Genomic DNA, 25,568 nt, shown 5'->3' on the forward strand with positions numbered 1-25,568 from the left:
TTTGAAAAGCAAAGGATCCCTTTTATTATAATTTCTTTGTACATAACCTTTCCAACCTATATTCAGATAATAACCCATCTCTCCCCTCAAAGGAGAAGGGTCTCGCACATTACAATAGGCAAAAAAGGCTTTTAGGAAATAAAATATTTTAAATTGATCCATTACATTTCTTTCAATTTTCTTGAGTATACTGGAAAGTAGGAAAAAGACAGGAGGAAAAAAATGGTACTTTAAACAGAGACCGTAATAACCTTACTTAGTTTGGTAGTGTATTTTCATATGGTTTTTCCTCCATATAGGTACAAAGGAGGTTCAAGTGCTCTATGCTCTATGTGGATGCTTTTCTATACCTTCTTTCCTCCCAGAACTCCCCGCCAGCGTCCGTCTAAACTCTCTGAAATATATTAAGGAGTCTAATTATGCAAAATAACCCTGGGCAAAAACAATTAAGGGACAGGTACATCTAGAAATATTAAATAGCTGCATCTCAACTACATTATCACAATTTAGAATTTCCAATTCACGATGGAGAATGTGAAGGGACGTTGACAAAGAGTAGAAAATACAGACTTTCAAGATGAAAAGAGCTCCTGGGAAGGACAATGAAGTGAATACCAGCGTGGGGAGCAGAAAGGAAAGGGCTTAGTTTACATACACTGATTCCTGACCATGCCAGGACTTCTCAAAAGGAAAAACACAAAGTCCATGCAAAAAAATCTACTGCAAACACTTACAGTAATTTATTGTCAGCAAATGCTAGCTGTAAAAAGGTTAAAAAGACTGAAAGTTCTAATTATTAGAGATAACAAATTGCTTTTCGTGGGGAGGAGAGTATGGTATAGGGAGGGAGACTGTATTTCCCTACCCCAGAAAGAAAAGTTGCTGTTTTTTTGTTTAAATGCCATTTGCCTTAAAAATACCTGGCTAAACTATCTGATGATGTGAAATTCAAAGAGACAAAGTCTAAGTGTAACAAAGGCGAAGGTGAGTGTAGGGTGTAGATGCCAGCTAGTGAAACAGTACAAACGGAACAACTTTGTCGTAGAGCCACCCAGACAATCTAAAACAGTTAAAATCTACTCAGTGTATCAAGGTCAGCTGAAAACTCTGTGGCCAGCAAAATATATTCTCCATCCCTTCCTCCCTTTTCTACCCTTACACTGGAGAGACAGCAAATCTGCAACCTGGAAGGAAACCAGAGTGCACGTGAGACCATTTCCCGTAGGTGTCTTGCTCTTTCCTCCTCTGCTGCTGGGGTCTCTTTCAGATGACATTTATCTGTCCTTCTGAGAAAAAAAAAATCAAGAAATGGATAAACTTTTTAGCTTTAGTTTTTGTGAAAAAAAGCTGTTCTCCGTTTTGTTTGCTGAAAAACTTCATTCTTCCCAACAGCCAGCACACACTTCTGACAGCAGACAAGGAACAGGATACGGCTTCCGTTCCAGCTTCCGAAGTACTGGGGTCGGGACAGGTGCTGCCCTTCTAGTTCTCCAAGGAGCCGATAGGTGCTTCCTCTTCTGGGAGTGAAGAATTTGTACATAACACTACTTGTCTTCCGCGGAGTTCTACAAGCATTCCATACTCCAGGAAAACCCCTTTTCCGAAGAAGTGTTAATTTCCAGTGAAAGCCACGCTCTTACTATACAGATTACTTTGTCTAGTGAGCCCTTTCTGAGGTGTTACTAGCAGGGAAACAGAACAGCAGCTTTCGTCTGACTCAGGACCCCTAGACACTGCTTCTTCACTATCAGGGAGCCACAATGAACCATATAAAGCAAAGCAGAAAACAAAAACAAAACGCAGGGACAGAAGGTAGGCATCTATGTAAGGAAATGGTGAGAACAAAAGAACAATTCACACAAGAAAATTTTTCATCTGTAATTTAGACCCTGAACAACTTTCCTCATCCCCTTAAGACTCCTCAATCTCTATGCTCTTAAAATCCCAAAGAGCACACAAGTCACCATGAACCCATCAACCTTCCCTAAAGAGGCTTCCAAAAAGAGCACTAGGCCACTGCAGTGATTTTTGTTAGTGCTGAGGAACAGCTTTCGGTAAAGGCCACTGGAGAGCTATGAGTTTAGAGGCTGGCTGTGCTTCTTCAACCCTATGCCTTGCCTTCAAAGAACCTCTTGTGGAAAGGATCCTATGTCAGAATAATCACACTTCTCCCAGCCCCACAACACATAGCAATGAAGACCCCACCCCCCGCAACAAATCAGACTTTCCATTAATAAATAAGGAATCTCAGGTTCCACAACACAAAAACACACATGTTCAAAGTGCAAATTTCTGCCATCAGCCTGGGACTTTTCTCACCGTCGTACGGATAGAGCCCTGTGTTGTAGCCCGAGACTGTGAAGAGAGGGCAGCCTCATCCCTCCGGGGAGCCTGCTTCCAAGCCAGTGAGCACCGTAAGAGTCACAGGGAGGTTTGGGAGGGGACGGAGGCGCTGGGGCCGGAGAGGAGGAGGGTGGTCCATATTAACCTTCCTTTCCAAAGCCCAGAGGGGAGCGGCAGAGGGGGTGAGAGATGTGTGCTGTTTAACAGCACACCCTGTGAAGGGCCCTAAAGTGCCAGGTCAAGCTGCCAGCCTCCAGAAGTTGGGATTATATAGTATTGGAGCGTAGGTGTGCCACAGTGGGTAGAAGCCAGAACCATAGGGCAGCAGGAGAGGAGAAAGAATGAGAAGTCAGTAAGATACCGTAAGAGTTAAAGGCCGATCCAGAGCATATGAGAGTTACAAGTTGGAAAGGGGGACCTGTCAATAAGCAGGAAGTGTGCTGCTGGCTGGGACTGAGTGAGAAGCCTCACTGTCAGAGCTGCTGCTGCTTTCTGCTGTCTACCTTCCTGGAAAAGGCAACATCGATGTGGTAAGGGGGAAAGAGAGGGAGTTCTGGGGCTGGGGTGTGTGTGCTGTGATCCACAATGGAAAGAGCAGGCCCTTCAGTTATTTTACTAGATTTTAAATGCTTTAAATTTTTTTTGTCCGTTTTATCTTTTAAATACAAAGTCCAAACTGTCCCAGTGCCCAAAGTCTTCCTTTCCACTAAGGTCCAGTAGAGTCTGAATCTTCAATCAGAACCTCTGTGGTAGCACCGAGTATATCCGAGTTCATGACCAGCCCTTCAGCGCCCCCGCTGCTGCCGCCTCCCACAAAGATCTTCCCGTCAGCCATGAGGCTCACCCGCTCCGTCCCACTGCAGTACGACTTCGACATCCCTTCGGCCTCCAGCAGCAGGCACTCTCCAGAGGCTGAGTTTCCCAGCGGCTCGGAAAGAAGAGGAAGACCCTGAGCGTCTGCAGGTTGCGTCAGGGACTCTGGGTTAGTGCCCAAGATATCTGTGCTGGTGATGAGGGCGCCCGCATTGGCAGCCAGAGCTTCTGCGATCAGCACCTCGGGGTGGCTTTTTGCTTTGTGTGCCACTACACTGTCCTTCTTTTCAAATTTTTTGCCACAGATATTGCAAGAGAACTGGTAGAAGGAGTCTGCGTCATGCTTCTTCATGTGCCAGTTGAGGGATGCCTTCTGTCGACAGGTAAATCCACAGATCTCACATCTAGGGAGAGCGGAAGAGGAAATAGGAGATGAAACAGAACCGGAGCGCTGCGACTGAAAGGTCCGGTGAGAACTCAGCTCACATGGATCACACAGATACTCATCAGTTACACATGCTTTTTGTGAAGGATCAGTAAACTACTGGACAGAAAGCTGATGTTTTTCTTCTCTTTAAAGCAGCTCACCCCATCAGCACACACAATTATTTAATTTGGTAAAACTAAGAGCGGTGGCTGAAATGTTTGTCGGGGTAAACCTTCCCGTGGGGTCTACACACTGGTCAGGAGGGGTCCCCAGGAAATACTCACTGTAACGGCTTCTCGCCAGTGTGAATCATCCGGTGCACTGCCAGATTGTGGGAACTCTTGAAGGCCCGAGCACAATACTCGCAGATGTAATCCCTCTGATCTAAGGGGAGAGTGATGTGATCAATGTCCCCAGCACCAGCAAGCAGGCATCAGGCAGTCAAATCAGGGGCATGCAATGCTGCTCTCAATGCACGGATACTTTCAATAAAATCTACATAAGCAAACTATGCTTCTGGTCTTTTAGCTTATATATAAATAAGGACTTGTTTAAAAATAAGCAAACAAGAAAACTCAGAAACATGAGAAGTGGAATCCTAATCTCAGTGTCACCACTAATGCTGATTTTAGGTAAATCGGTTAGAAGGTAAATAACTACATTTTTCTATAGATTTTATTCTTTGAAACAATTTTTTCACAGATTATGGAAGATGAAAAGAACGCTTACATAAAAAGAATCTAGTATCCAAACAAAACCCAAAGAGTAATTTGGCATTCCCAACGGGGTATGGTGGCACACATCTGTAAATCTGTAATGGCGGGGGGGTTGAGGCAGGAGGATCTCAAGTTCAAGCTCAACCCAAGCAGCTTAGCAAGGCCCGGTTTTAAAATAAAAAAGGGCTAAGGACATAACTCAGTGCAAACAAAAAAAAAGCCTTCCCCCAGAATGTATACTCATCTAAAACAACCATAGCTATTCCACCTTTTAAAAACGCTACCAAAATAAACAAATACTTCACATTCAAATATATGCAGACAGTGTTTGTGTTCTTTCACCTTAGCCTTCTACCCTGTATCTTCTGCAGCATTCTATTACTTTCCTCTGTCACTTCATAATTCCCCTTTTCCAATTCCACAGTTTGGGTCAATTTGGTAAGATGGTTTGGAACCCACAGGGCACAGGATCACTGTTCTTATTTATTGGGTAAAGACAAACAGATACAAAATATTGTTGAATGACCACACTTTCTACGGCATTCAAAAGTTCTAGCTATAGGTACAATTAAAGCATGAATGTAAGGTAAGTGGTGAACAATGCAATCTAGCACTCCTTCCCAAAATGGCTTTGAAGCCAAGTGCAGCAAAGAGCCGTGTTTTTTTTCTAACATATAATCACCTGGGGATCTTACTGACGCCTGTGCTGACTCATCACACCTGAGGCAGGGCCTGAGACTCTGTCTGCGCCCAGTCCAGGAACACCAGCAGGGGCAGTGTGTGGGGCCCTGCATGGCAGGACTAAAAATGCACGTAACCCTAACAGGGACAACTCCAGCCTCAACTGCATCTTGTCCTCCTCCCCAACAGCATGGCAAGTCTGGGGGGCACCGGAGCTAACTAATCAGGCTGAATCTGGAAAGGGAGCCGGTACCCATGGATTTGCTGCAGGAAACTAACGCCATACAAGTGTATGGGCAAACACAAGTACTTGGAACCGAGTGAAAGCATAGGAAGTGCTTTATCACAGACTTCTGATACTGGGCAAAATTCTAACTGGCTATGGGAAAACGTTTTTGTGGGCTAAAATAGTGTAACTAGGGAGAGGGCAGAGAAGATCTACAGCACCCACTGAGAATCAGTGAAGACAGCATACCCTTTTAGGAAGCACTGCACAATAAAAAACTGTAGATTTCTTGGTGATTAAAAACCAAGTTCCAATACAGTGTTTTGCAAAAGTGTACCACATGCTGAGCTCTGTGCAGTAAATCGCACTTTATATATCACCTCATTTTATACGCGCAGTACCTGTGATACTGACATCCTTACTTTACAGTTAAGGCAAAGTGAGAAGCAGAGAACCTAAATGACTTCCTTCGGCCATACATACAGCATATGGAGGAAAGAGTACTTTATGTAGGTATCATCTTGGGGAGTAGACATATTTCTGAACCTTGAATTCCTAGTATTACCCTCCAAGACCGAGAAGAAAACATGTAATAATCAAGTGTCTGAGACATACCTAAGTAGCAGCATGTACCAGTAAGACCCAGGCCAAACTGTGTTTGTAGGATGCACGGAACTAAGACTGTCAGCAATTATCAGTGAACAGAATTGAGTCTGTAACAGATATTGCCTTGAGCTTCTCTTTTGGAGTCCACAGTTCCTACACACATTTACATGCAAAACCAACAGCTAGTCTTCATGATTTCCACAGCAGCAGAAGTCCCTGCGGCTATTTAAGGGTTAACCGGCAAATTACAAGCAAGCTTCTTTGACAGTTTATGTTTTCTCTCCAGTGTTACCCAGTTTTACTACACGACAGCTACTACAAGCATCTTATCTGAAGCAGAATTTTAAAATCCTCGTTCTGCTAACTACTAGCTGGATGACCATAGTGATTACAGAATGCTGCTAAATCTCTGGTTTCTAAGATATAAAATAAGCCCAAACCAGCCAGTCGTGGTGGCGCACGCCTGTAATCCCAGCACTCGGGAGGCTGAGGCAGGAGGATCGCTGTGAGTTCGAAGACCAGGTGAGGTACCTAGTGAGTTCCAGGTCAGTCTCAACTATATAGTGAGACCCTGTCTCAAACAAAACAAAACAAAACAAACAAACAAAAAAATCCCCCCCAAAAACCCCAAACCAAACTGGTGGTGTTGAGTGGACAGATTAGCAATAATATAAAGTGTTCAATTGAAAGTTGATACAGAATTTATGTTCAATGAAAAGATCATTACCCTGGTTATAGAAGTTCTCAAAATTAAGAGTGTAAGTTCAGAAGACTGAATTTGATCACCCTTATAAAATTTATTACATTTTATTTGTGTCTTTCCCCCACATTACCGAGGACTCAAACTTTTGTTAGAAAAAAATTACATCAGTACCAATTTGCAAACCTAAAATACAGATAAAAGCACCTGTATGATGTTTGGCATGTCGTAGAAGCTGCTTCTGGAGCCGGAAGAGCCGTCCGCAAGAGGGATGTGGACATACATATTTCTTCTTCAGCAAATGCTGATATTTAATGTGGTGCTAAAACACATTAATGGGAATTAATGGGTATAAAAGGAAACGAAAGCGATAAAAATCAAGGCTTCCTGAAAGTTCTTTTCTAAGTACTAAGAGTAGAGGAAAAACCAAGTATTGTGTATATGGAAGGGGAGGCAGTGTGTAAAGAGATAAAAAATTTTACAGCGTTTAGTGTAGCAAATGACACACAGCAAAAGAGTAGTAGCTATAATCAGAACCAAAATTGAAAGAAATGGCTTAGTCTCAAGAGGTTGTACCTGCTGCTAAAGGGCCAACACTTTTTCACATTCATATTTTCTGTCAGGACCAAATATAAGCTGTGCCACTGCTCATTTAAATAAAACAAACAAACAAAAAAACCAACTAAAACTTTTTTTTTTTTACTCATTCTGCAGTCTCTAATCTCATTTTGTGCCTTGTGACATCACTTCTCAGCTCAGAAGTATTTACACTGCTTCGGGAAATACTGCAATCCCCCAAACCCCAAGGAAAGCCCGACATCTGGGCTCAGGTTCCCAGCCACCTTCTTTTCAACAAAACACGGTGTGATTTGAATGTAATCCTCCAAGCTCACGCACTGGAACACTAAGCCTCAGTGCAGCCGTGCTGGGATGTGTGCTCTGACCCGCGAATGGATCAGAGTGATGCACACAGGAGGAGAACTGTTACCAAAGTGTGCTCAGATCCCTCTTGCCCTCCATCTTCTGTTAAGAGGATGATGCAGTTGAGAAGGCCCCCACCAGACAGCACGGTGCTTTTGAATTTCGAAATGGGGCAGCCCAGACATTTCTGTTCTTTATCAATCAGTTACCCAGTCTCGGGCTAGTGTGCTCATGCTCAACTGGCAGCACATTTGCTAAAAGGACTAGGACAGAAGGACTCCAGTACATCACAAGCACTTGTCATGACAGTGTCAATGATAAAAGCTACATGCGCCCATCAAGTCTCATGAAGTGGGTGTGAGGACAAGTGAGGAAACCTGCCTTGCAAGGCTGTCTTACATAACAATGTCACTGACCTGCAGATAGCGAGGGTGAGCAAGAACGGTTCCACATCCTTCCATCTCACAACGGACATACTGGATCGGAGGCTTTTTCCTATTAGCAAAATACAGGAGAAAAGTTAACAGCAAAGTGGAACTCTGTACCATAAAGCATAGCTGTTTTACAAAATAATTAAGCTCTCTTGCACAGAATTTGTTAGAAGTAACCACAAACTGCCAAACTGCTTCAGTGTTTAAAAATAGCACAAATAAACACAATCTCCATGAACGTAGAAAGGTAGTACCAAGTTTTTCAGAAACTTTATTCTGCAGTGAAAATAAAAATATAGTTCCTACCTATCACGAACACTACTAAGACTACTTTATGAAATTTTAAATAAGCCATCCCTACAAGATTAGGCGAGCTACACAAGTGAGTACACCGCCTAGTACAAGATAACAGGGAATGAATTCCTCACCTCCTTTTGGGTAAACGAGGACTTTTGTCATCTTTTCGCCTTCGTCCTCTCCTAAATTAAAGAAAGCATATTTCAGGCTGAAGTTGAAAGAGGCGAAGGATGTCTCAGAAGGCATATATTTGAGGCCAAAGAGCAAGCAGCAAACAGGATAATTCAGATTACTACAGAAAACCTAAGATGTATCTAGCAAATCAAGCAAGATTAAAAATGGATTAATTTCACCTTAAAACCTGTGCGCACCCTGGATTAAATACATATAATCTATTACCACTGCAGAGCTGTTAATGAGGTGTTCCAATGAAGTTTACCACCTAAATTTAAAAAGTAGATCAATAGACCATTACCTAAAAACTCTAATAATATAAATTCTACTCTCCTTGAATAAATTTAAAAAGCTGAAAATTTTTACCTAATCAAGGTCATTATATCATTTGCCTTGTTTACTCGTCTTCTGTGGACCCGTTTTCCCCATTTTGTTTTGTTTTGTTTCTTATTTCCTCTACAGGAAATCTCTAGAGCCAGTCTTCCCCCTCAAATTGTCTGCTTTGAATGAAAATGAAAGCTTGTCGAGCTTCTGAAGGGATCTCTCCAAGAATACCGTCAGCTACTGCTGGTAGTGTTTGGAGCTGAAATGTGTGTTCTGAAGTATGTGCATGTTCACATCCCTCCTCACTCTTGCTTTTTTCCACCAGTTGTTTCCAAATCTATTACATTTCCATATTTAGTAGAAATTGGCTACTAACTTTCTAGGCGGTTCCTCGTCTTCTCTAATTTCATTCTCCTCTTCTTTCACCTCTACTTCTACTTCCACTTTGATTTCTTTCTTTTCTTTCTCTTCCTTCACCTTCCCCAATTTTCTCCGTGGCTTTGGAGTTTCCCTGAAAACACAAAAGCAGTTTACCATTGGTATTCTACCAAGGATCCTCTTACAGAAGACTACAACAGCAAGGAAAAGCGCTTATCGTGATTTACCTAAACTTCTAACCCTCAGCTCAGGCACTGATTTCCTGCCAACTGCTTCTCACACGCACAGTCACACTGTACTTATCGGACACCCATGGGGTGAAATTTTAGGCTTTAGGCGCCTAACAATCAAATTTCACAGTAGCTGTTCAAAGAAATAAGACAATATGCAACATTTCTACGTATCCTGGCAAATCATGATACCACATTAAGATAAAATATGCACAAATCTAGTAATTGTGATACGATCAAATTAAAGTCCTAAAAATGGAAGATCACATCATATTTGAAATACAAGTGCACAAGTACTCATTTAAAATTACTTCTCTATCTAGTTTGGCAACAAGACAAAGAGTGAGCATGTGCAGTGGTTCCCTGACACATCTGAGTGAATTCCAAGACGTGCCTTTCTAAGTGGGGTTTGTAGGTCTCATCTCTTGGGTCATCTTTGAATGGTATTTCCTCTTCACTGATTAACATCTCTTCTTCCTCCTCTTCTTCATCACTACTAAAGAAGAACAAAAATACACTCTGATGTAGAGATCCTGTATGACTAGGTTATACTGGATAATTCAAAGTAGGCAAAAGACACACTTAGTTATCTAAATTTTCATCCCTATGACTAGGTGGACTGCAAAGCAGTCGCTTTATCCTAAGTAATAACCCAAGCCACAAAAATACTAGAAATAATGTCACTCTGTTAAATAAAGACAGGGCAATGACCACTCAATGGCACTAAGAATTAAAAACAATTGCCTTTACACTAATATGTCTGGAAATCAGTTGTATCAGAAGAGATCCATGAGCAGACAAAAATCACAGCTTACCATGGAACCCAACCAAAATACCCAGAGTTCACTTTAGTGTCCCAAGCACCAAGCCCCCACAGAAGGTACCCAAGACATGGTTTCTGCACCACACAACCCAAGGCTACACGGTTTAAAACACTCTACTCAAGATCAAGGTGGAATCCAAATGTCATTTCTCTTTCAGTTCAAAATCCTTTCAGGTAAAAAGCAACTTCCGCATCATTTAATGTCACTGTGCTATGTACCCAAACGTTTAAATATGAAATAAGAAAGCCTTACCTAATGCCACTGGGAGACTGATGTTCTTCCGCAACTTCTAGAAAAATAAAACCAAAATCAAAACTTTACGCACAGATAAGACATTTCCTCTGTGCAACCAAAATACTTAAGTGCATCATCTAAACGAAGGCTGCCTGAAAACTGTCCATACTTGTCCCTGAAACTTAAGCCCCTCAGGCAAAGTTCAACGTTGCATTTAAAATAAAAACATTAATAGCTGGTACTAAGTAATCCTAGTCTACTTGCCACGTTACCATAATCGAGCTGATCTGCAATTGGTTCTGACTTGCAGATGAGCTGCAATGAACCAGTCTTGGACCGAGAGCTGCGGGTATTCTCCGTGTCTCGAACACGAGAGATGGATGTCCTGCTGCTGCTGCGCCAGCCACGGCTGGGTCTAGTCGCAGCAATGGAAACTTCCTGAGGGAGGGCAGAACTGTCTTCTTCCTCTTTCTCTTCCTTGGGATCTAGATAAAAACAGATACCATTCCCTTTTAAATTTACAGCTAACCAACAACCATCCTTAAGATATACTAACTACAAATGCAGTGCTTAAAAAAGGAAAGAAAGGACATGTTTTCTAAAAAAAAAAAAAAACAACAAAAACAAAAAAAACAAACCAAAAACAAAACTCCAGTTTTCCTGAAATAAGTGAAAACAAGATTTTTAAGGAAAATCTATCCATAAGGTCATCACACTATAGACAGTCCTTCAAACCCTGCAAATACTAATTTTATATCACCTCATCTATCAAAAAAAAAGTAATACCAAGAGAAGTATGCATAACACGCCTAAGTAAATTGACTCATGAAATTCTAATCATTAGTTCTAAAGTAAAGAGAAACTAAATTAAGAAAAGTAACCAGAATTCCTTTTTTTGGGGGTACCAGGGATCAATCTCAGGACCTCACTCTTACCAGGTAGGCTGTGCTGCTGAGCTTCCTCCTCACTCTACATAACCAGAATTAAAGGGACCAAAAAAAATCTCGTTTTCCAAGTTTTTACAACCCGGCAATCTGCAGAGAATTATCAAAAGGAATTTCCTAACAGGAATGCCTTTACTTGATGCAGGTGTCACTGAGAACTATACCGTGATTTTGAGGTAACCCACGGGCAAGACCAGTGCCAGTGTGCTGCCACGTGAAGAGTCCATGCACAGGCACACACACATCCACTGCTCTCGCCCTGCACTGCCTCAAAGTGAGGTAGCCATCCTTTCCTTCAACAGTCAGAATAAAACGTTAACATCAGAAATAGGCTTTCTAATCCAGAATATTCTCCACCCTGGCGAAGGTAGGTACATATTCACAGACGTTCTAATAACACAGAGAGTACTAGCAAAGCACATTCCTTTAGATTCTTAAGGCCTACGAATAAACTTTTGGGGGTCACGTTGTACTCTGGGCTCATGGGGTAACAGCTTGGTTCCAGGAATTCTCTAATGCTTACGGTTCTGCCTTTGTGATTCTCCCCTTAAATCTTTCTTTCACTTCATCCTGTTTTTGTTCCTTTCAGGTTGGTCTGACAGTTTATGCTGATACGTATTTCTCAAAATCCCTGTCAGTCTTCATGTAGTCCACACCATTAAACAAAAGGAACCTCTACAGATCTTTTCTACTGCAAATTCTGCTGAGATGGCTGACAGGATCCACCAGTTATACACCTAATGCCTTTAGGATATTGTTATGTAACAACAGATAAATAGAACCCTCTCCAAATTTACATACGCTCGTTCTTTTTTTCTAATCAGCTCATTCCCTCATTTCTCTTTTACATTTTAGTTTAAGTAACAAGAGATCAGGTGCACCTTCTGTAATCTGCTGGTAAATCTCAGATCCCAGTTCACCCCATATAAATTCTACTTTTCCATCCAATGATAAAACAATTTAGCCAACTTCTCTGCAGCTTTATAACAAAGATTGTCTTTTCCCATAGTCCAGCATGATCATCACTTCCCGCTAAGGCTTTCCACAGACGGCCTCTAACACACACATTTATCCCAACTATCCCTCAGGGCAGTCTAGGCCCTCAGATCCCCTTCAGTGACAGGCCTTTCCCAGCTCCTAGGCTGCATTCACAATCCAGGCATTCTGTTAAACCTCATTCATAGCCTTCAAGTTTCCTAGGGTTGCCAAAACAAATGACCACAGAGACCTATTTATTTGTAAAGATCCTATTTCCAAATAATATGACATTCACAAGTTCCTCAGTTAGGACTTCAACATCTTTTCTGGGAGTAAATTTGGCCCAAAACGGTCTACCAGCATCAGACAAAACACACTTCAATTAAAAAACTTACTAGACACAAAGAATCTACAGAAGATCACTCAATCAAGAATATCTAACAGTTGTACAGACCACTACATAATGTAAGTCTTCAAGATGGTTACTTAATAATTATTCAACTTTAGTGTGGTGTGAAAGTGATACACACACAGTAAAAACCTTATTCCAAATTTAGGTTTTTCTTCCCAGGCTAGTGATATGTGGTATGATATTTTCTTTCAATGATGGGACATGGGAGCAAAGCTGCAGGCCGCCTGAGCTGCAGAAGGGTGGATGAGGAGTACAGTGCACTGCTGTATAACTAAGGGTGACGCTGGTAGGCTGGGCGCACCGGACACGTTACCATTTTCCAACTTGCAATGGGCTTACTAAAACATGGCCCCATGCTGAGGACTTACGCAGCAAAACAGGTGAAGAATTCGATAACTCACTCTCAACAAGGGATAGAAAACTCTGTCAGAAGCACAGTAACTTGGGTAACGAGTTAGTTGGAGGACCCTCAAAAATAACAACAAAACCAACTTAAATACCAAATTCCCACGATTCAGCAATTCTACAGCAAGGTACAGGTGACAAATATTCAAAGAAGGCATCCAAGTACTTGTATACAAAGATCACAAGACCACAACTCATAATGGCGAAAATGTCCATCAACCAATGAATGGACCAACCAGATGACATCTATAGATACAATGGGGTTTTCCCCCAGCCATAAAAAGGAATAGTAGAGCATGCTACATGGATGAACCTTTGAAACATGCTATATGACAGATAATACACACAAGTCACTCACTCTATCGTTCCATTTATGTGAAACATCCAGGAAAGGCAAATCCAGAGAAAAAGCAGACTAATATTTTTGGGGCTGAAAAGAGGGGATCATGGGGTACAAGTGCTCTTAAAGGGTGCAGAAGGTTTGGGTGGTAACAAAAACGTTTAGAACTAGACAGAGGATAGTTGTACAACACTGACTAAATGTCACTGTTACATGACTTCCACCTACACATCACACACATCACACACACACACACACACACACACACACAGAGGCAGGCTAGACAACAGGAAGAGAAAGATGTATACATCAGCATAGACCATGAACAGACTGGAAGCTTCTTCTGTTCTGAGTTATTTCTTGTAATAGCAGTTGGCCTTCAGGAGGTTCCATGATTTATAATTAATAAGGAAGAAGAGGAAACTCTTGGAAGAGAAGGGGATGAAGTAAGAGTGGTTAGTGCTATGACTTGCAGCAATAAAATATCGATACTTCTGGCAGGAATAATCTCTTCTAATTCTTCTAGATAGCAAACAATCTAATACTGTTCAGTGTGATTCACCACAATCTTATAACCAAAGATCACTCTTTCCAAACAAGTTAACTCATCAAATTCCAAAATGCAGTAACCACTTGATTATGATAAAATACTTAGAAGACATCAAGGGGGCAGGGCCATCCCAATATGAATCAGCTTTCTGACCCTGAAGCTGCCTATTATATAAGGCTAATGTTTGATTGTGGGGTTAAACGGTGTGGTTCGCTGACACGCTGGATGAAGAACTGGAGCAATATTCCTGTTTAAATATTTCAGTCTTTTCTGGGAAGCTAGCAAATTAAATAATTAAGTACCCACACTATTTTCTATTTCTCTAAATTCAGTTTTCATAACCCTGACAAAGTAATTATTCTCTTTATATATGAAAAAAGCAGGTAACCAACTTCCCTAGGCTCGCATATGAAGTTGTGAGGCTTGAAGCTGAACCCAATTAACTATCAGGCCAAAGTCTACATCCTTTCTACTATACCACACCTAACCATAAACAGGAGGGAGAGTATCGATCCAAAGGCTCAATTCAGATTCAGCTCATTTCCATCCAGCCGTGGTACAGGCACGAGGGGAGGTCACTGACTGCCACACTGACTTAACCCAAACAAGATACACTACTTTGCCTCATTTTCTTAATTCTTCAGTTTTATTCTGGAAAGTTTTAGAGTACTGTGCACAGGCGTCTCAGATATTTTATCTAGTTCATCCTTAAGTGCTTCTTTTTTTTTGTAGCTGTTGACAGTGGTATATAATTTACTGATTCCTAACTTATTTTAAATTTACCTTTTGCCTGATACATAAAACAAAAGCTGCCCACATCAGTGTAGTAGTACCACGTGCTGCTTCGGTATGGGTATATATAAACACTGTTTAAATCAGGTGAAACATGGCCATGCCCTCAAGCACCTGTATTTCTTTATGGGGAAAAAGATTCAAAATCCTTTCTTCTAGCTTTTACAAATATACAGTACACAATTATCATTTATAAATTATAATAAATTATTTAATAATAATTTACTTATAATTATATTTATTACTGTGCAACAGCACATCAGAACTTTTTTTTCGTGGTACTGGGGACCGAACTTGGGTCCTCGTGCTGGTGAGGCAGACAACGGAAACACTGAGCTAAATCCCCAGCCCAGAACTTCTTGCTCTTACTGAACAGGAACTTGGTATTCCTCCCTCCCTCCACTCCTACTCTCCCTAGCTTCCGGTAACCACCATCCTTACTATGCAGCACCTGTCTTTCTGTGCCTGGTGTATTTAACACAGTGATTCTCCAGTACTGCCCACGCTGTCACAATGTTCTTTTCTTTTCCCACAGAAGAGTATTCCACTTGTAATACACCGATTTCCTTACACCGTTTATACTTCTTGCCTACTGTGAACAGTACCACAGTGAACAGGAGAGTGCTGATGTCTCTGCCCTAATGCTTTCATTTATTTAGACAGATATGCAGTAATGGGACTGCTGGACTATATAGTATTCTATTTTTAAATTTTTGAGTACTCACTGTAGTGGTTTCCATAATGGCTGTACTGATTTCTACAAGGGTTTCTGTTTCTCCACTTACTAGCAAGCTATTTATTTTTTATAACAGGCATTCTAACTAAGATGAGATGGTATCTCACTGCAGTCTGCCATTTCCTCATAGCCAAAGGTACGAAGCATTGTTTCATGCATTTTTTTTTTTTTTTTGGCTATATGAATTTCTTCTTTTGAGAAGTGTGTACTGAGATCATCTGCCCACTTTTAAACTAGTTTTCTGTATTCCTTATATTTTACCCCACTGGGTAGATTAATGTGGTTGGTTTTAATGCACTAGAGTTTGCTCCTTCTTGGACTTAAAAGACGAGGGGAACTAAGTCAGAGTTTCCTGTCCACTCAGGATCATCTCAGTGTGAGGATATCCTGTGCCCTCTTATAGAGATGGGTCTCGTGGGGGTTTCAGATTCTTTCTGGCAGGATATGAATTTTCCCACCAGGACATTAAGTTTCTCTTGCTTCAGGCTCCTTCTATCAGAGCATTCTAGCATTCTGCTGTAACTGTCATGACCAAAAAGGTATCTCAACATAAAACAATTATCGTATATAATAGAATACTGGCACTGTGTCCCACACGGCACCTACAGCAGTTGAAATGTAATGGGAAAGTTGCTGCACAAATTTCTTTGTATACATTGGACAGAAAGATTCAAAGGTACAAGATCCCATTGATGAATGAATGTAACTGTACTGTAAAAGTACCAATGAACTAAGAAAAAAAAAGGGTTACCTGACTGATAAAACATCCCATAACCGAAATAATCTGACAAGGCTTATTTTTGAGCCTTTTGTATAATCTACATATCACAAGTGTACCTTAGAACAGAGGGAAGAGTTACAGGAAAGAGGTCTGAAAGTTTGAACGGGAAAAACAGACTAAAGGATCTGGGTAATTCCCAAAAGAGTAGTAAGATGTCTGAGATCATTCTCATACTGAGACAAATCCATTCTGTTATGTAAAATAAAGGGGTGGAGCCAGCACTCTGGTAGGAGGCTGAGGAAAGAGGGTTCCAGTTCAAGCCCTTCCAGGGTAATCTAGAGACTCAGAGAGTCCCTGTCTCAAAAAAAGGGTGAAGAGAGATAAGACACAGGAAGAAAGATCAGGGTTCACTTCGCAGCAATGCAAGCACACCCACAAACACATACACACCCCCACACACCCAAAGTTAAATTTCTATCAGAACTTTGAGGCCTTAGTTCTACTATAAAAATCAAAATGAGTTACTGAAATCTAGATTACTCATTAGGCCACTGTTTTTCATAAATTAGCATAATCTACTTTGAAACATCAATACTTCTATATTTAGGAGTAAGAGAAACCAAAAGCTTTTAAAAAATGTTCTTTCTTCTAAAGTCAGATTAAATATCACTTAATTTGCAAAGAATGTTTCAGCTAAACTAATAGCACGCACCTCTGAGGGATGGATCAGGCTTACTTATACCTGCCTTTCTCACTGAGAGACTTCCATCCTTGCACAGCTTTGTGATCCCTCATGGTTTTGTGATAGGGCCTTATGGGCGTAGTTGAGTTGGCCTCAGAGGGGAGATCCTGCTGCCTCAGCTTCTCAGTGCTGGGCTTACAAGAGTGCTGGCACCATGCCTGGCCCACAATGCTTTCATATGGCAAAACCTATAGGATTTAACTCTTCAACTAGGAAACAAGTTATTACCAAGGAGAGTCAAAATCTTTCAAAAAGAATTGTAATGACAATGTCCAGAGGATACTGTTGCAACTTTCTCTGTACACAAACTCAATGGTAAAATTGCTAATGTTAGATTTTTCTCAAAGAATGGAGATTACACTGGAATCCCTCTTCTACAGATTTAGGGCTAATACAAATATGGTTTAAGGATACAGGAATGTGAAACAAGGGAATGACCTGGAAGAGTAAGAAATAAATGTACTCCAGCACAGTAAAGATGGAATACTTCACTGAAATTACACTTGTGAAAACTGTTAAAAATAAACTAATTCTAATTTTTAAAAAACTGGAGCAGAGGCATAATCAATAAATTAAGACAACATCAACAAAAGGCAAAAACCAAGGATGTGATCCACAACAGAGGGGGGAAAAAATAAAAACAAGCTAATAAGTTTAGCAATAATTCTGGACATTACACTGATTACAATAAACTAAATACTGCCAAAGGCAACAGTTAAGCCCAAACAACCTGAGCAAGTAGCCAGATGTTAGGCCTTTATGTGATGACTGTGGCAGCTTTGCCAGCATCGCATCACCGTTCTGTGTAACAAGAGTAATCGCAATAGGAAAACCATGCTGAAAAAAATACGGTAAAATACCCAAGCATCAATTACTTCCAAATATGTTTTGCATAAATTAAAGCTTTATGAGATGTACTCAAAGGAGGGATCTTATAGTAAAGGAAGCTACTTAATTTGCTTCGAATTTTGATACTGACACTGCCTATCTTTCCCAAAATCAATTTCAGGACTTCCCAAAAAGTCCCAAAGTAACTAACTTATCACAGATGGCTCAAGCACTCTCCATATTTAACTCTATGAAACATACTTAAATTAAAATTAGACTTTTAAAAAGTTTATGTTTTAAGAGATCTTAATTAGCTTTATTTGCCATCTTAGAATCCAGCAACATTTCATTACATAAAACAGAGTAAGCTGAGCAGAGGAATCTGGTTCTCTTGTTCTGTGGCTCTGGGGACTGAACCCAGGGTCTCCTGGCGCACACTAGGCAAGAGTTCTACCACTGAACTCCAACCCCAGACCTCATACTTTGACAGGGTCTTGCTAAGTAGCCAGGCTGACCTTGAACTTGCTATCCTTCTGCCTCAGCCTCCTGGGTAGCTGGGAATGTAGGCATGCACAGGATCCCAGCAGGAATGTTTTATGTATCTTGAGAATTAATCATCACTAAGGGTCCAACAAACAAAAGAGAAAAGACAAGTTTCATGATATATCTAGTTGGAAGCCAGAAAGAAGATATTAAAAGTAATGCAAGGAATATTAATAAATTTTATGTCCAAACCATCTTTTACCTTCCTATCGCAAGGACACCAAGGCTCAAAACAAAGCAACAGAGTGAAAACATAGAGTGAACTAAGCCTTCATCCCTCAAGATTTCTGCTAAGGAGCCGGGCATGGTGGCACACGCCTTTAATCCCAGGACTTGGGAGGCTGAGGCAGGAGGATTGCTGTGAATTTGAGACCAGCCTGGTCTACACAGCCGAGTTCCAGGTTAATCTCAACTACATAGTGAGACCCTGTCTCAAAACAAACAAACAAACAAACAAAAAAACACCCTTCCCCCCCAAAAAAAGATTTTTGCTAAATTTCTGGGAATGGCTACAAGATGAAGGTGATCCTCTGGCAATGGTGCCATGGTTTTCAAAACTTAAATGTTTTTTTCTTTTTTTGTTGCAAATGTGTGAAATATCCACATCTGAATCCTGAACTGCATATTTAGGTCTGAGCTCTAAAGGCCACCTCCTCAAAGAGGTCCTTCCTTTCCAACTTATCTAAACGAAGCCTCTCCCATTTCAACACCCAACATTTTATTACAGTGCTTCACTTTCTTGCCACAAAAATAACTAGCACAACCCAGGGGCTAGAATGGTGCCAGAGAAGGCAGCAGAGTCAGCAGTTCTTGAATAATTTAACACACACTATTTTAGCCAAGCAACTTCCTATTTGTTTTATATACACCTATCAAGGTTAAATACATGTAACAGGAACTAATATTGTTTCTTAACCATCCATTTGAAAACTGACCACTTTGCAACTTAATTTAAAGATGATAAACAATATTATACACAATATTGTTTATTTGTTAAAACATGTCAAAGATTCAACTTGAGGGAATACACAATTTCTGGTTGGTTGCAGTAAGAATAAAATCCTGAAAAATTTTCATATAACACTTCTAGAAAATAACCTATCAAAGTTTTTGAAAAGCCTCAACCTTTGTAATAAGCATGAATTAACTTCAGTTAAAATTCAGCGGACTAAAACTAAAAGCTATTTCGAGTTAAATAACTTTTTAAAATTTAAATGAGAAGGAAAACAAAGAATTGAGGTGAATTATGACTAAGAATTTCAGAAAAAGTGAGCACTAGAGCTTCATTTCTTTATTCACTGACTTTATGTACACATCTGACACACTCCTACACCTGAAGTCCGGAGCTGTGAGCAGGTAATCCTGCAGGTAAACTGAAGCAGAGATGGGTTACTGAGTGTCCAGACCTAGCACATCCAATCAGAGAGGTTTAAAGGAGGGACAGATGTGCAGACTCAACACCCAGAATGAAGTTTTACTTTCCACAGCTGCACAACTACACAGCATGCCAAGCAACTTTGGTTTATCTCCAAAAAGGATATGAGCCCCCTCCAAAGCCCAGGGTATTCCTTAACAGCTAAATTGTCCAGGCTAGGCTTGGATTTTCAATCTTCCAGCTTTAGTAGGCTGGCATTACAAGTATGCACCACTACTCACACACAGCTCAAAACGGGCTCAACATTTCTACTTTATTCAAATTCCAAGTTTTCTGCAAGCCATCCAGAGTGAATTTAGACATTCTCATTAAACATAAAATTTTAACTCCAAAAAGTTGTTTTTTTTTTCCTTTAATCAGAACTGGTCTGGTAACTTAACTGTTGTTATATTTTGTTATCAAAATATCTACAAAGTAATCTGAGTAAGAAATATGAAACTTTCCAGTCTCCATAGACATAGTATCTATTTTCCAAGTAATAACAGCAACAAATAATAAATTGTGTTACTTCTGTCAAAATAAGAATATTGTGCTAGACAATATAACCACGTGATGATTTACACACACATACACATAAACACACACACACACACACACACGGGAGCAAGCACTCTTGTTATAAAATATCTGCCTGGTACAATATGGAATATTAGCCTCAAATTCCAAACTTCAGCGAAAAACCTGAATGTTATATTACAAACTGTTACAAACAGCCACCTAGCAAGTTACTGGCTCATAATCACACTCATTCTTCCAAATGGCATTAATGTACAAGTTTTAAATTTTTCTCAAATTGGCTCAAGTCATTCTTTATAAAGAACACATAAATCCTCACTTCTGAAACTCTACATACTGGAAATGCACACATAGGCACACGTGCTGGTTTTAAAGGGAGCAGACCACCTTAAAAGCTAACTGGTCAACTCTCAGCTACTAAATGGACTCAGGAGTTGGAGACTGGCTATGTGAAGACCATCTTAAGAGCACACAGTGAGTGAAGTACCATCAGGAGGATATTTGTTTCAATTTTAAGGAGGATGAATCTTGAATTTAGCACCACAAAACACTGCCAAGTACCAGAAAAAGAAAAATGTAATGAATGAGCAACTTGGTTCCACAAGACAGGGGCACTTTTACTAGCCCAATTTGTAAAGGCAGAATGACACCTTTTAAACACTATGTAAACTAGAACAACTGAACATGGGCTTCCCTTCATCATCCTGATAAGCAAAATACTACTTCAGCACATATGTTACACATACATGTTGTTTCCTGGAACTCTAAATGGAAGTGACCTAATGACTTCATTAAATTATTTACCAGGTTGAAATCTTAGAACACTTTTTCTTTCTGCATTCTTCAAACTGCAATTATAATCTGAGTCTTCACCAGTGTCAAGATTTTGCCTACAGTTTACAATGTATACTGCATATCATTCCTCTCATTATTTCATTTTTTTAAAAATACCAAATGCTTTAACACTTAGGTTAAATTTTCATCAAATTATGATTTTCCTATTTTTTTAAAGCAATGCCTAGGTTTTATCAACTCCAGCAATGTTTTAGAAGTCCCTTTTATCTTTCTTATTTTATGGTACTGGGGAATGAACCCAGGGCCTTCACCCAGAGCTGCAGCCTCATCCTTTGTTTTTCTGGTTTGAGACAGGCTCTTACTGTCACTCAATGGTCTAGGCTGGGCGTTTGGTTTTGGGGCACAGTCTGCCAAGTGCCACCCACACACTATTCCCTGCGGGGCCCCTGTTGCAGGGAACTACTCTGACCAGGCGGAAGCTCACTCTCTGTTCTACTAGACCATCACATAATAGTGTAATGTGCATGGGAAAGAGGGATAAGGATGACCAAGTCTTACCTTTATCAGTTGTTATTTTTTCTACACATCTGAAAGAAAGAAGAATCAAACATTTAATGAGCAATCTCATACATTTTCTTAAAACACAAGGTTTTAACTATTCCAGGTTTATTTCCTCAGCAAGGTAGGAAGCCTCTAGAGCAGCGCTGTCCCACAGTGAAGTCTACCTCTTGGCAGTGGAGGAAATACTCCTATGGCACCGACGTGTCAATCAGTCATATTTGAAACTGCTACTGCAACTGAGGAAGTGAATTTTTAATTTTAACTAATGTAAATTCAAACAGCCATGTGTGGCTGCCATAACTGACAGCAAAGAGCTAGAATACTATCAAAACAACTGTTTTAAATTATAAAGTGCGTACTATAAAAAAGTATTGCTAATTTTGTTCTACTAAGGAAATGATTGTCTTCCCCAGGATGAAATCACATGCCTGGGTCAGGCTCTTAAAACACACCTGCCAGAGGGGAGGGAGTCGGCACTGCCAATATCTCAGTAACTATTGATCTAGGTGACAAATATGGGGCTTTCATAACACAATTTTCTTTAATTTGGTATATCCCATACACATTTTCATAGTAAAACTTTAAGGAGCCTTAACCAACCCTATAATTATGTTTGCTAAACTCAAAATCTATTCTTAGAAAGGGATTACGCCTCACAAACAAGCACTTTACACACAGATAGCAACAGTAAAATGCTTAAAATGTTACAAATTTGAGAGTAAAAAGAAAGTATTGCCATGTTTTTAACTTGGGCATTTCTGTCACACACTGGGTACAGGATAGTGAAATCCTCCTGTACCCATTACTCAAATTCAAGAGGAAATAGGCACTGGGGCCAGGGATGTAGCTCAGGGTTCAGCTGCCTGCCTGGCAAGCGGAGGTCCTGAGTTCAAAGCCTGGTTTAAAAAAAAAAAAAAAAAAAAAATAAAATACACATTGAATCTTTATTATAAAAATGCCATGCTGCATTTCAGAAAAAAGATTTTTCTTTTTTTAAGTGTGAAACTAAACAACAAGATCTATTTGTTACACATACAGAAAAAAATACATTTAATCTTTATTATAAAAATGCCATGCTGCATTTCAGAAAAAAGATTTTTCTTTTTTTAAGTGTGAAACTAAACAACAAGATCTATTTGTTACACATACCTAAGCAAATTACAGCATAATCCATTATCTATTCTCTTTAGAAAGCACAGCAATTATTTCATTTTTTGAAAAAATGTGGCATTACAATTGTAACTATCACAAGAATTTTAACTATGAAATTTACTGGCTAAAATAGAGCAAGGGATCAGCCTAATTCCTCAACAGTGTGAATACATAAACTGTTCCAATTCAGTTTATTTTCCCCTGTTAGCTCCCATTCAGGGAAATTCACTAAAAAAACTTTTTATTCCCCTTCATTCATAAATACTTCCTACTCTTCTGGTTAATTCCCATAATATTTCAATGTGAATAAAATAGTTGCTATAAACTTAAATTTAATGAAGCAGTAACCTAATTATCGCCCAACTGCCTGTTTAAGTTCATCAAAAGTCAATTATAGCTGAAACAGACCTGGAGAGGTTAAGCACCTTACCCAAGGTCACTCAGGAGCAGTTAACAAGATAGACTCCGATTTGGGTTTTTTTCCTCCCCTGCTATATAATTCCCTTTTTATAGGAACAAAGGTTTCAATTAATCCAAATCTATGTATATATTGACCTTTTAAATTAGTGTACACTTCGATGTCTCTTTAATCAAAAGAAACTTAGGTTAAATACCTCATTACTTAAGACTTGGTAAAAAGGGATATGGAGAAAGGATCTGAATGGAACAAATAATACAGAGATTAAATTTCGTACCTCCTTTTAAAAACTTGCCACAATGTTGTTTGGAAAATGGACGTCAGGGTTAAGTAAAGCCGTCACTCTAAACTTCTCAAAATGTCCCATTTCTAAACTAAAAACTCAGTTTAAAAACCTGTTCATCACTGAAAAATGTATGATCCATGCACACCTATCCAACAAAGCTCCGCCCACCAGTGCGGTTTTCCCTCTTACTTTAAGGCCCGGGGAGATAGGGCTGAGTCCCTCATCTGCCTGTGGCCTGCTCAGCACAGAACAGGTGGAGCAGAGGCCACACCGCCAGCAGGCTCTGGGCTATGCTGGCTTCCTGGCCAACCTTATTATGAGGAAAACTTACTTCAGCTTTCTTATCACATTATGTAATTTAAAATATACCACACCTAGAGATAAGTGATGGTGAAAGAAGGTAAACGAAAACCATCACTGCTGTTATCGTTTATAACACAGATGAGAGAGAAGCACCTGACAATTCAGACTACTCCTTCCTCTCAAGAAAAACTTTAGGGGGGGATAAAAAGTCAAGGAATGTGATTAAATCACCTTCATTCAAACCCAACTGTTCTAACACTTAAATTGTGGCAGTAAAGAGACTCATAAATACCTTTTTGCCAAGTTAGGGAAAAAAATAAATCATGACGGGATAAAATTACTACTTCAGGTATAATTATCTGGAAATACAGATATATTTAACTCTTAACTGGTAGGTGACAATGAAAACAACTATCTGACATGATCCAGGCCAGGAGTTCAAACCCCAGTACAACAAACAAACCCACTCCAGTGTGGTGGCCAAAATCACAACACACTCCGAGGTTGAGGCAGGAGGATCTCAAAGTTGAGCCCAGCCCCAACAATTTATCAACTATCTAAATAAATAAATAAATAAATAAATAAGCAAACAAGAAGGGCCAAGGTTATACTTTAGTGCAAAGGCCCTGGGTTCAGTCCTCAATACCACAGGAGGGGAAAAAAATACTATTAAGTATGAGCCTCATTATGTATGATTAACCCTATTTTGCAGAATCCACATGAAAAACCCAAACCTCTCATACCTCCATCATGCTGCAACCACTCAAAACAGCAAGCTTTACTAAGTATTTACTATATGCCAGGCACCGTGCAAAGTGGTTCACATAATGCACGTTTAATCCACACCCACATCACAGGGATTATCCCCATATATAAGTGCCCCTTAAACCGAGCCACAAATCTGTTTCGGAACTTGTACGAGAAATTTATATTCAAATAAGACTAGTGACATCTTGTCACATTTATGAAAAGTTAGCTCTAAAATTCTGTGAATACACAACACATCTTGAGCAGTTAGAATTCTAATTGCAGCTGAAAAATTTGCTAAGTTCAGAAATCTATTGTCCACAGCTCTATGGATCATACACAGTAAACGCTCTATTAACTTAAACGTCATTCAAAGCTTCAGAAGTACGTGTATTACCACCATTCGACAGCTTTGAATTTTATTCCTTCCTCTGAGAGGCTTCTGAGGCCGGGTCTGAATTTTACACTTTAAAAGACTGGGTCTAGTGTGGGCCAGACCGCGGCACCAAAATTACTGCAGAATAAAAACTGACCCCCTTTTCGATTTTTCCTGGTTTCACTGGTGTTTTTCATTACAAGTGAAATGCCACAAATGATGCTTTCTGTAACAAGCTCAAGAGCAGATGGAATTAATTCCTACAGCTTAGAAACCTGAGTGCCTAGATTCTTTTAACACACGAGCACTAACTGAAGTTAGAGCCGCGCTCCGGGCCGCTGCTCCGCTCCTCCGCCCGTCAGGGAACCGAACGACCCTTTCCAACGGACGCCGACCCGGCGGCGAAGTCGCTGCGCCAAGATGCGCAAAGCGGAGAGCGGACGCCTGCCCGGCATTAGAAACCTGTGCCTAGATTCTTTTAACACACGAGCACTAACTGAAGTTAGAGCCGCGCTCCGGGCCGCTGCTCCGCTCCTCCGCCCGTCAGGGAACCGAACGACCCTTTCCAACGGACGCCGACCCGGCGGCGAAGTCTCTGTGCCAAGATGCGCAAAGCGGAGAGCGGACGCCTGCCCGGCAGAGGCTATAGCGGCCGCCGGATCC

General features: G+C 40.3%; 1 protein-coding gene across 1 annotated transcript in view; it reads right to left on the minus strand.

The window, feature by feature from the left end:
• Positions 1–25,568, minus strand: part of Zfp91 (ZFP91 zinc finger protein, atypical E3 ubiquitin ligase) — a 27,993-nt gene continuing 2,425 nt past the window's right edge. Inside the window, exons 4-13 of the mRNA XM_033756600.1 lie at positions 21,621–21,649; positions 10,598–10,810; positions 10,344–10,380; positions 9,662–9,763; positions 9,036–9,170; positions 8,293–8,343; positions 7,850–7,928; positions 6,720–6,834; positions 3,868–3,967; positions 1–3,560 (exon numbers count right to left, since the gene is read on the minus strand). Coding sequence (XP_033612491.1) covers positions 3,050–3,560; positions 3,868–3,967; positions 6,720–6,834; positions 7,850–7,928; positions 8,293–8,343; positions 9,036–9,170; positions 9,662–9,763; positions 10,344–10,380; positions 10,598–10,810; positions 21,621–21,649 — 1,372 coding nt within the window. The 3' untranslated portion in view covers positions 1–3,049. The remainder of the gene's footprint in view (positions 3,561–3,867; positions 3,968–6,719; positions 6,835–7,849; positions 7,929–8,292; positions 8,344–9,035; positions 9,171–9,661; positions 9,764–10,343; positions 10,381–10,597; positions 10,811–21,620; positions 21,650–25,568) is intronic.

The sequence above is a fragment of the Fukomys damarensis genome, unplaced genomic scaffold (genome assembly GCF_012274545.1).
Source record: "Fukomys damarensis isolate Sample0158 unplaced genomic scaffold, DMR_v1.0_HiC HiC_scaffold_27, whole genome shotgun sequence".
Taxonomy (NCBI): domain Eukaryota; kingdom Metazoa; phylum Chordata; class Mammalia; order Rodentia; family Bathyergidae; genus Fukomys; species Fukomys damarensis.